Source organism: Pinus tabuliformis, chromosome 5_2 (assembly GCF_031772625.1).
Source record: "Pinus tabuliformis cultivar Carrire ecotype Pingquan chromosome 5_2, CPIR1, whole genome shotgun sequence".
Lineage (NCBI taxonomy): Eukaryota > Viridiplantae > Streptophyta > Pinopsida > Pinales > Pinaceae > Pinus > Pinus tabuliformis.
The window spans coordinates 156,477,817-156,489,498 of record NC_142306.1 but is presented as its reverse complement, the minus strand read 5'-3'; the positions used below and the strand labels follow the sequence as shown (position 1 = coordinate 156,489,498).

The following is an 11,682-nucleotide window of genomic DNA, read 5'->3' as shown; positions in this document are numbered from 1 at the left end:
AGGTCAGCATAGGTCCAAGAAAAAACATCCTTATAATTTCGAAGTAACTTAAGATATTGAGTTTTAATCTCAGGGTCTAGAGATGCACATATTTTGATGCTTTTTACATCATCATTTGTTCCAATGTTAATTTCTTCTATGTCCTCTTCCGAAGAGATGGACTGAGGATTTCGGAGGACATCATTTTGATCAAACAATTTTTCTAAAGGTATCAAGCCTTTGGGAATAAAATTGTTAGACAATTGAATAATGTCACGATCAACAATTTTTGAACTGAAATCTGAAGTATCATTCTCACTTGTATTTTCATTTATTTCGGATCTATATTCATCAATTTGTAGAACAGATAATTGATCTACAACTTGCAGAAAAGATTTCAAGTGTTCACCATCTTCAAATATCTGCCAGTGTTTTAGATTGTCTAGGATAGATGGTCTATACTTGACTTGTATTTGTTAGAGTAAATTAGTCTGATCATTAATTTTAAAGGAACTAGCAGAAACAGCTAAGGCATCTGCATGAATATTTTGATCTCTTGGAATATAAGTCAAATTAAAAGCATCAAAGGAGTTTTCAATTAAATCCCATACTTCATTTCGGTAAGACCTAAGTCTAGGGTGTTTAGTCTGGCAAATATTTCTGACTTGTTTGACAATAAGTTCTGAATCAGTAAAAACACTTAAGTTTTGAACCTTTAAGCTTTTGGCTAATTGTAATCCCAAAAGGAAAGCTTCATATTCAGCCACATTATTTGTAACTTCGAAGTTAAGCTTACATGATTAGGTAATGTTTTCTTTTTCTGGTGATATTAAAACTACTCCAACTCCTGATCCATCTTTTGTACATGAGCCATCAAAGAATAGCTTCCATATATCAGTTTGATTTGGTACTGGACTTTCAATTACATCTTCAATTTTAACTTGAGTTTCATGCACTTGGTTTGAAGAGAGTTGAAAGCAACCAAAATCTTGGTCAATTGCATAAATGGGATGGTTCCTTGGCTGGTCTGTTTTGCAAACAGTGTGCACAAATTTCACCTCCCTATATAATCTTAGGTGTTCTCCCCCATAAATTGGAATAGTAGCATAAGACATGTCCATCTGAAGAGTTCCCCCTAATTTGGCACAACAGGACCTAGAAAGGATCATTCCAAATTTGGGAGGGATATCTGTGACAAATATATCAAGTACTACACTTTTCACTGGAATTTGGGCAAGGGTGACTACTAAATCCTTAATCAATCCTAAGCAAGGCACCTTTTTAGAATCAAAGGTGTACGAGTCATGACAGGATCTAGTTATGTCAAGTTTCAAATGATCCATGATAGTTTTTGGCATGAGGTTATGTGATGCTCCAAAATCAAGCATACAATTATACAACATGGAATCATTTGTCTTAAGGGTTACATAGAAAGGAGGCACTATTTCATCTATCATATCTGAGCTTGGGCCAAAAACAACTGCTGGTTTTTCATCTTGCAGACTGATGATATCACCTTCAACATCAACCGAGGTATTTTGTATCCATTTGGAGACCTGATTTTTATACCCAGGGTTTTTAGAAAGTTCTGAAAGAGGAATTGGGATTTTAACTCTTTCTAACTCTTTTTCAACATTAAATGTAGTCAATACATTTTTGTCATTTTGAGGAATATCAACTGGCTGATAAAATGGTCAAATAAAATTCGTTTGAGTTTGAGCAGTTTTGGCACGAGGTTCAATTACTGGAGTTTCTTTAGGAGGTCTTCCAGGGCCAGGCCTAGGCCTAAGATCATATCTTTTGTTCAACTTTGTAATTAAAAATTCAGAGAAAGCATGGTATTTAGAAACCTGTGAAGACTCTTGATCTTCTTGAACCTGATTTTGTTGTGTAAGAGGAATAATGACTGTTTGATCAGAGGAAGTATCCATATTATTTATATCTTCATTGATGATCATAGTATTATCATCAGGTTGTTGATCATCTATCAACAAAGGAGTGGGAATCTGCTGATCATTACTAGGTCTCTGAAGAATTTGTAACTGTGGATTTATTTTATATTGACCTTGATTTTGATTTTGGGGTCTGGAAACTATTTGTTGAATTGTCCTACGTTGAGTATCAATCTTGGAAATTCTATTACATAGATTTCTAAGAAGAGAAGTTATTTCATCTATTTTAGAATCTTCAGTTTTAGTCTTAGAGGAACTAGAAACCTCTTGTGTCTATTTTAGTTTTCTTTGGGCCTTTTCCTCTTTAGCTTTCAAAGAATTTGAAGTAGCCCTGTTTGCTTCTACCTCAATAGCATTTGTTTGCATATCTTCAAGAGTTCTTGAAGTTCTCTCTCTCAGCATAATAACAAAATCATCATCAAAGGCTTTAGAAAATCTATACTTTGTTGCTGCTATAGGGGGTTTACAATCAGGGGGAATTTTATGATAAAGCTTATTGAATATTTTGATAAAGTTTGATACAGGTTCACCAAAATTTATTTTAAGTTCATCAAACTCAGCGAGAAGTAAAGAGGATCTTTTTTCACACCCCATTGGTTTTTAAATATATTTGTAAGTTCTTCCCAATTTCTAATGGAATTTGCAAGTAACTGCCTAAACCAAATTCTTACATTTCCTTCAAGTGATTGTACAAACAACCTCATGTAAACATTTTCTTGTTCAATATTCATGTTATCTGCAAAGTCTAAAAAGGATTGAAGATGGTATTCAACAGAAGGGTCGGTTTCCCCATTATACCTGGGAAGGTATTTCAAGTATCCAGCTGGGAGTGCATCGAGATTAGGAGGTAAGACTAAAGCTACATATCTAGCCTGTACAATAGGTTGGAAAGCCATAGTGAGAGGTGGTGTATGAGGTGTTTGGGTAGATGAAGGACTGAAGAAGATGAAGAAGGGGTTGAAGAAGGTGATTGAGGGGGTGAAGAACTAGTTGGAGGTGAAGAAGGAGGGGATCTCCTGAATGATTTCAAAGGAGTATTAAGAACTAACTTCTGGACCTGTGGATGAATACCCTCCTTTGTTTTGAAGAGTGGATTTGAATACATAGAGAAGGTCTCTTCGGGTTGTTCAGAAGTAGAAGCTTCAGGTTGTCCAAAAGTGGGAGGAAATGAATAAGTGGTAGGGGATATGAAATCTATTGGTTTGTATTCTGGTAAATTAACACCCAAGTCAGACTCAGTTGAGGTGATCCTAGTGGTAGTGAGGGTTTTAGATGAATTTCAAATGAATGAATGAGGAATGCTGATTTAAAATCAACTCCCCTGTTTAAGAGTTCAGCAACCCTAGGTGATAAGTGGGAGTAATCTGGATTGGATGGAATGTTACTATAAGGATCAAATGGTGGTAAATCTTCAGACTGCAAGACTGAAGAAGAAGAAGAAGAGGGTTGATGTCCCCTTTTAGAACTGGCTTTTCTTATAATTTTTTCAGGGTCTGATAAAGGATCAACTAAGTCAGCCTCTAAACGAGATCTGGTGTGCTTAAAAGGTGCCATTTTGGGAGAGTGGAGTCGCTAGGTGAAGGATTTTAACCTTTCTAGACCTTTAATCACCTTAAAGGAATAGAATACATATCGTTGCCCCAAGAAAACTTAATGAAATTCGAGTCCCTGGCAATAGCGCCAGTTTGATGTTGTACCTCTAAGATAATAATGGTCAGCTATTATGCCAGAGCATCTAAGATAAATGTTTTGGGGGTTTTGTTTTAATTTGGGAGACCAATGGATGAAACAGATATAGAACTCATGTGCCTAACCCCCTGAATAATATCAATATCTCAACAGAGAGCTACTATTACACAGTGAAATAGCTTTTATGATGATGAGCAGAAACAGAAAAGTAATATGATTGCCACAGTTTTCAAATTGAAAGCTAGATAATCATAAGTATGAAAACCTTTAAACCATGTTTGCAGGTTCGAGAAACTATACATGGGATTACAAAATATGCTGATGATTTATTAATTTTGAGGGAATTAATTAAACAAACAGTTCATTAACTCATTCTCTTTATAGATTATCACTTCAGAAAGCTTATATGAATAGATTGAAATACAATTATTCCTACCTAGTTATCTCTGCAAGACATAAGTATATGAAGAAAAACATAATGAATGACACTGGAAACACTTATAGGAAACACAAACTGTGCAAAACAGAATTCAGAATCCTTTGCTTTGTATTAATGATCTAGAAAGATTAATTACATCAGATGTCTAGAAATTCTTCTTCAAGGGTGCAACCCTTAATAACTTGTGAAGAGAGTTATTTATACAATAGTAGGACGAAAAATATCCTAAACTGCTTTTACAAAAATAGATTATTTACACAATCAAAAATAAAATTGTCTAATGATCTGGCACTGCTTTGGTGCTGTGTTGTTTGATGACTAATGCTGAAAAAGTTGAAAAATAGTTGGAGCTAGCTGGCTGTTCCCACAAAAAATTGAATGTTGTTCCATTATCCTCAATCTAGTAAATCTGTTAATTCTTCCCAACATTTCATATCCAGGATAGAAATATTTGTTACCCTCCTGTATATTTCATCCATCTCGGTATATTTAGTAAATGTGGGTTTTACTAAAAATATGTGCTTGATTTCATCAAGGATGAAGAAAGAATCCTTGAGTGTTTTTACTATGAGAGTTGGTGTTGCTGATCCTTTGATATTGGCTACTGAAGCTGCATGGGTGCCCACCTCTGTTAACGTCTTGACATAATATTCAATTGGTATCAACTTATCATTAATAACCATCATGGAAGGTAAACCTTTGCTGATCAAAGGTTCAATTTTGTTGAAGAATCTCTGAACCATGTTGTTAACATTGCTGCACTTTTCTTGTAGCTAAAGGTTGAGATTTCTTTTAGTGAGAACCTTCTTTCCTTCTAATATTGTTGCAGTTATGTCACTTATCCTTACCTCCTCAAGCTCATAATCATCCTTGGAATTAAAAAATTTGATTATATCAGAGGCAGTCTCTGGCATATCCTCCAGCTGCCTATTTATGGATTCCACTACTTCTTGAGCTTTCTCCAAAAGATCTTTTTGGTTGAATATTATCTTAATGGAGGGCCAAATTGCTAAACCCAACTTGTTTCCCAGGAAGGAATCTGTGAGTTCTTTCTTCAACACTTCCACTTGACCTTTAAGTCTGTTTGTTTCAGTTGTGTGTGTATTGTCTGATATAGACTTCAAGAGCCGTAATTCTTTGAGCTCATCCTTCAATTTATTGATTTCTCCTGTCTGGATAGACAGGTTCTGAACAACTTCAGTAAGCTGTTCAACTCCTTATGCTGTATCTGTTGCTGATGTAGTGGCTGTAGTAGAAACTTTGGTGATGGGAACTGCTGCAAGAGAAACTGCATCTGTTGAAGTTTGAATGTTCTTGATAGCTTCCTCCTTCTCCTTAACCAATTTCTCCATTTGCTCCTCCATTTGTTTTATTTGCAAATTATGTTCTATGATGAGCTTCATCATGTCTGGCTTTTGAGTCTCTGTCTCCTTGATTTCTTTGGCCATTGGATCCTCAGATGCTGGTAGTTTCAGCTATTTCTTTAATGCTGCAACTTCAATGTTCTTTTTCTTAATGAGATCCTCAGCATCATTTATGTTTGATGGATCATATCCCATCCTTAGCACTAGATTTTCCAGGGACTGAATCTTGGTATCCTTTGCTAGCGAGGAGAGATTCTCCAACTTTAATTGTGACTGAATGTTGGCCAATGTAACCTGCAATTTTGACAAACTCATAGCAGTGTTTGTCAGGGTTGAAGCAATCATTTGTCCAGTTTGTTTGTGAATATCAATTTGATCAATTGGATGCACATCCTGAACATTGAACTCAAAAGAAGTGTGTTTTTGATATTGTGTTGCAGTCCTAGGCTGGGGAACTTGTGACTGTAAGAAAGCCATTTGCATCTTCCATTTCTCAGAGTCAAAGACTGAAAGAAGCCTTGCTTGAGAGTTGGAAGAATGCTTCCAGAACTGGGTGTAAGTATTTAACTTCAATTCCTCATTCTTTCTTTTGATTTCACTGAAGACATGGAAGATGTCTTCCTCTTTATTCTCTGGAATGCCTCCAACATGTTGGACTATTTGCTGTTCATGAGAAGTGGTAGACTGAGTTGGAGATTGTATAGGCTGTTCATTAGACAGCGAATCAACATTTGTAGAGAGTCTTTGTTTCTTTTTCCTGTCAAAAACCTTGAAGCCTTGGCTTGTTGCCTCTATTGCAGGTGAAGATTGTTCTTCCCTCTCTCTCTTGGCTGCCTTTTCCTATGCAATTGGAGTTTGCATATTTGATGTAGAGACTACCTGCTCCTCAGCCTCCTAGAGGGTATTCTTTGTCCATTCCAACTGATTCTTGAACTGTTCTATCTCAGGCCTAGCTATATGATGATCTGGTGTGAATTTATTCTCCACCCTAAGTTTGGACATGACTCCCAATGGGTCATATGACCAAGAGAAACTGAGGGCAAATTTCATTTCTTTTAGAAGCTTATTAGCTTCCTCCCCTACTGCCCTGGTATTACAAATGAAGGACCAACTTGAGCTTTGAGCTTAAATTGCAATTTCTTTTTGGCAGCTACAAAATGTACTTCATCTGCATTCAATCTTTGACTCAAGTACTCTAGTGCAAAGATTTTCATAGGGGGGTACTTTGGCAATTTGTTGGGTGGAAGCTCACAGCCAAAAACCCTCATTTCTGTGTAGTTCTGGTAGCAATACCAATTTCCTGTTGCAGCTTGATCTATGAACTGAAGCTCTTTGAAAATCTCTTCACTGATCCTTGGTAATGGAGTGCTGCTCATAAGGTTGAGGGCTGGATGAATAAACAGTTCTATGAACTGCTTGTATGTGAATTCTTCTGTTTCCTTCATCCCCATTGAAGTCCAGAAAATCATCGACTGTGGCAATCCTTCTTCATCAAGTTTCTGCAAAGAAAATGGGAATTTGTCCCCCTAAAAATATATAAATAGATACACAAGTACTGAAGCATACTTGAATACTTTTTTAGTGTTAAATTTGACAAACTGCTTATGTATGGTTTCAGCGATGGAATGACCAAAATCATAAATAACAGTAGGTTTAGAATCAAAAGAAAACATGGAAAAGAAACCAAGGATGGCTTCATTGACAGACTGATCGCAGTGATAACCAAGCAAATAGGACATGATAGTAGTAATATGCCTAGTTCTATCAGGAAACATAGATGAATCATAAGGGGGGTTTCTCTTTGGTAGAGGACTACCAATTGCTAAAAATAGTTCCAGGGTCTAGGATCTCTTGGTAAAGTCTAATTTGTTGTAATCTTCTATCAGGTTTTCATGAGTAAAAGGATGAGTTGGTGTAGTGGCAGGGGCCTACAACATTTTCTCAATTGAATCAGTGTTAATAGGATAGAGGATTTATCCAGTAAGTGAGATAATGGCTCTCTGGCTGGGATCATAGGATTCTTGGCATTTTCTCACAAACTTTGGAGCTCTGTGTATTTGTGGAAAAATATAATGGGGTAATTGGAATTCCCAGAGCCCAATTTCATCACGCTGGTCAATTAGCTGCTCTTCCCACCAACAATAAATTTCAAATAAATCGAATTGAGAAGAAGTCTCAATGATTTTGTAATCCTTGTCAACTAATGGAGTATGGTGGAAATCAATCTGTGGTTGAATTAGAGGATTTGACACTTCTACAATTGCTTTTCCCTTGGGAGGAATTTTGGCAAATGAAACTGCGGACTGTAAATGACAGAATGATAAAAAGGAGTTAACAAAGTGGAGATAGGTAACTGACAAGTGGACTTGGAAGGTGTGCTTGCGAACATGACAAATGGCTGCTAGAATGTTAGGCAGTGGCTGAGCTGTTGAGCAGGCGAGCTTGAAGAATACTCTCGGTCGTAGAAGTTAACTGTGTAACCTTTGAAATGTATGGCAGAGTGCTTATAAAGAGAAAAATGGAGTGGAAGGGTGGCGCCGAGCATTTGAAAGTTCATTAATTATCCAACAGGTTAATTAACGAACATTTGGTTATAAATGTGCAGGAGCGGAAATGAATGGGAAACGGATAGGTGGCCGATGATTGGACGGGAGATATGAAGTGGAACGTGATGTGGGGTGGCAGTAATAGTTATGAAGGATGCCGCATTTGGGGGTAAGATAGAGCGGTTTGTGGTTTTTGGATTTCTAGTCCCAAAAGACTAAAATGCACTTTCATGGTTTATATGGGTGGCATTAAAGATTGCCCATTTCGGTTCCCCCCCTCCCCACCGATAAACTTCGGACGGTGAATGAGGGCCAAAAGGGAGTGTGGGCCGTATGGTTGTGGAGGAGTGTGCGGGATGAGAGGTAAGGTGGAGGGAGTTTAACATGTATGAGTGGGGAATGAATGGTGGGGTCGTGATATGGTAGGCAGACACGACGGTTGTGGGTTCGGGTGGTTTAATGATTGAAGTGATAGCATATTGTAAATCACACTTTCCTCTACCCAGTGGTTCATGCACTTATGAACGGTGCGATGCGATATGATCCTACGGTCAGGAATCAACAATGATCCAACAGCTGATAGCGGTCTCGCACATCGCACTTTCCTTTGCCCAATGATTTATGCACTCAGCTACGAATGGTGTGATGCAATATGATCCTACGGTCAGGAATCAGTGGTCATCCGACGACTGATACCGGTATCGCACATTGCACTTTCATTCGCCCAATGGTTCATTCAATTATGAATAATGCGATGCAATACGATACTTAGGAAATAACCATTTCAAATTTTAGATTTCTACCTACCCTTCTATTCCTAACATTTTTTTTTTTTTTTAATTTTTTTTTTTTTTTTTCAATATTTATTTATTTATTTATTATTATTATTATTATTTTATTATTATTTTTTATTTTTTTCACAGAAACGGGTATGAGCTTTCATTAACTGGGCGGCCAAAAGCCATAAATTCAGTTACAAAGACGGGGTAGATTTTCTGCATGGCTTTTCAGCCAACGAGCTATGCCACCTACTCTTAACCGGATCTTCTTATTACATTTAACAAAGTGGTTTTCTGTTGCTATTTTCCCAAGGTGGAAGATACACACAAACTGATGAAGAAGGAGACAAAAAAACATTATACTTTAGGGGATTGGGTCCCAAAGGATTTCGTTGTCTTTGAGAAGGGAACCGACGTCCAGCTGAGCTGCCTTGTTTGCCTCGCTGTCTGCTTCTTTGTTATTTGTTCTTAAGACATGGAAGTACTTCAATTTCATGGACTTTGCCTTACCTTTGATCCTTGAAATTATCCTTGCAAGCTGCAGGTCTGTTGAGTTGGAATTGGTCGCCAAGGCTTGGATAGTCACCTGAGAATCTCCAAAGACATTTGCCTCCTTGTAGCCCAGATCCTTGAGGAGTTTAATTCCTTGGTAGAGGGCCATCGCTTCCGCTTGAATGCTTGTGGAGTGGCCTAATCCCCAAGAGAATCTGTGCACCCCTGTTCCGTCTGAGCTTATGATAATGCCTCTGGCTCCCGCAGTGCCTGGGTTCCCTTTAGCAGCCCCATCGAAGAAGAGAGATGGAAGAGCTTGGATGGACATCTAACTTTGAAATTCCTGTTCATTTTTTCTGATTTGCCAATCTTTGTAAGGAGAAGGGGAGCTGTTGGCTTTTGGGAATTTAAAATTTAGAGCAGATCCTAGCTCTATGTCCTGCTGGCTTAAGTTTGTGTCGTCCCCTTTATCCTCCAGCCACTCAGCTAGTTGACATTTTGCTGCATTGGCCACTAGCCTGAAATCCTGTTCTTTATTGCGAAAAATTCTTCGGTTCCTTTCCAGCCAAACTTGCCAGCTGATGAACTTTGGTAAAGCACTCCAAGCTGACCTGACTGTTTTATTTTTTGGGGAGTAGCCTGGGTATTTGGTCATCCAACTCGCAAATAGATCCTGGACTGCTGTTGGAAAGGCGAATTTATAATTCCAGGAGATTAGGAGCTCCTGCCATATAGAGGTTGTGAATCTGCATTCGATCATGATGTGGAGAGCAGATTCAGAGTTTTCCTTGCATAGTGAGCATCTAGACGGCCCATAGAAGCCCCTTTTCAGTAGCCTGTCTTCAGTCAAAATTTTCTGATGACAGAGGAGCCAGCAGAAGTGGTCCACCTTGGGGATTGAAGGTATTCTCCAAATGCCGATCCATGGAGCAGGGTTGGGAGGAACGTGAGGCCTCTCGAGGTGTTTAGCGTAGCCCTGAGCTACAGAGTAGCCTGATCGACTCGTTCCCCAGCCTCTCACGTCATGACTAGTTTTTCGGGATGGAGCGATCCCATGCAAATTCATGATAAGAGTGCTCAGGTCAGTGCGCAGAAAGGAAGGGACTGCGAGTTGTTTCCACCCCAACCACGCATTATCCTCCCACGTTGATAGATCCCACATCGTGTTTATGTTGGCTTCTGCCATCCAGCGTTGCAGATCTGGCATGCTCATTGTTTCTGCCAACGGAGGTCTATTAAGGATGCTATCGTTCCAAATATGTATGCGCTTTCCATTGCCTGGGATCCAGTATGCATGGTTCCTTATCAATGAACTGGTTTTGCTGATAAACTTGCTGAAAGGCGAATTGAATTTATTCTTAGGCTGCTCCAGACATCTTGTTCTCGGTCCTCTGAAGTATTTTCTCCACAACGCAATTTACACCCAGCCATGATTTGGAGCTATGATTTTCCAAATTAATTTGGCTACCATGGCTAAGTTTTGGGCATTGAGATCCTTAAAATTCAAGCCCCCCTCCTGAAGTGGTCTCATGACTGTATCCCAATTTACCAACGAAATTCTTTTCTCATTTTGTTTACCTCCCTTCTAGAAGAAAGTTCTGATTAGATCTTCCATTTTTTTATGATTCCCACAGGTGCCAATAGAATTGAGAATTTGAATAGGGGAAGGCTGTTGAGCACTGATTTTATGAGAACTGATTTCCCTGCTATATTTAACCAGGAGGACCCCCAGGACTGCAATTTTGATTTAAAATTTTCTAACTGAGGCAACCAGTCTTTATTCAACGTCCTTGAGTGAAAGATGGGCAGTCCCATATACTTGAAAGACGACCAAGAAATAAAGATTGCAAAACCTAGGCAGCGAGCAATGGAGTTTGCAGTTGAGGTAGGAACATTCCAGCTATAGATGTGACATTTGGCATTGTTTAGGACACTGCCCGAAGCCTTGCAATATTCTTCCAGAACTTCTTTAAATTTGGATGTTGAATGAGGTGTTGCAGCCCCCAACAAGATAGTGTCATCCACGAAGAGGGCGTGATTGATTCTTTTGACCCCTCTAGCTATGCATAGGCCTGATATGTCTTGATCTTGTTGCTTTCGTTGAAGATGGAAGCTGAGAACAACGGCCTGAAGAACAAAAAGGAGTGGAGAGAGGGGGCACCCCTATCTCAACCCTCTAGTGGCTTTGAAGAAATCAGCTGCCCTTCCATTCACCAATGGGGCAATCCGTGGCTCCGAGATGCAGGCTCTAATCCATTTGATAAATCTTGGACCGAACCCCATTTTTTGCAAAACATTAAACAAGAAACTATGTCTAACCCGATCAAAAGCATTTGCAAGATCTAGTTTGACGACCATACCTTTTTCCTTTTGGTGAAGACTAGAGTGGATTGCCTCTTGGACCAGCACGAAATTGTCCACCAGTTGCCTTCCATGGATAAA

General features: G+C 38.8%; 1 protein-coding gene across 1 annotated transcript; it reads right to left on the bottom strand.

Moving 5' to 3' along the window:
• Positions 1–9,568: 9,568 nt before the first annotated feature.
• LOC149157995 (uncharacterized) lies at positions 9,569–10,453 on the bottom strand. Its single transcript, XM_089433847.1, has one exon. It carries the CDS (start codon positions 10,451–10,453, stop codon positions 9,569–9,571), a length of 885 nt encoding a protein of 294 aa, XP_089289973.1.
• Between the last annotated feature and the right edge of the window lie 1,229 nt (positions 10,454–11,682).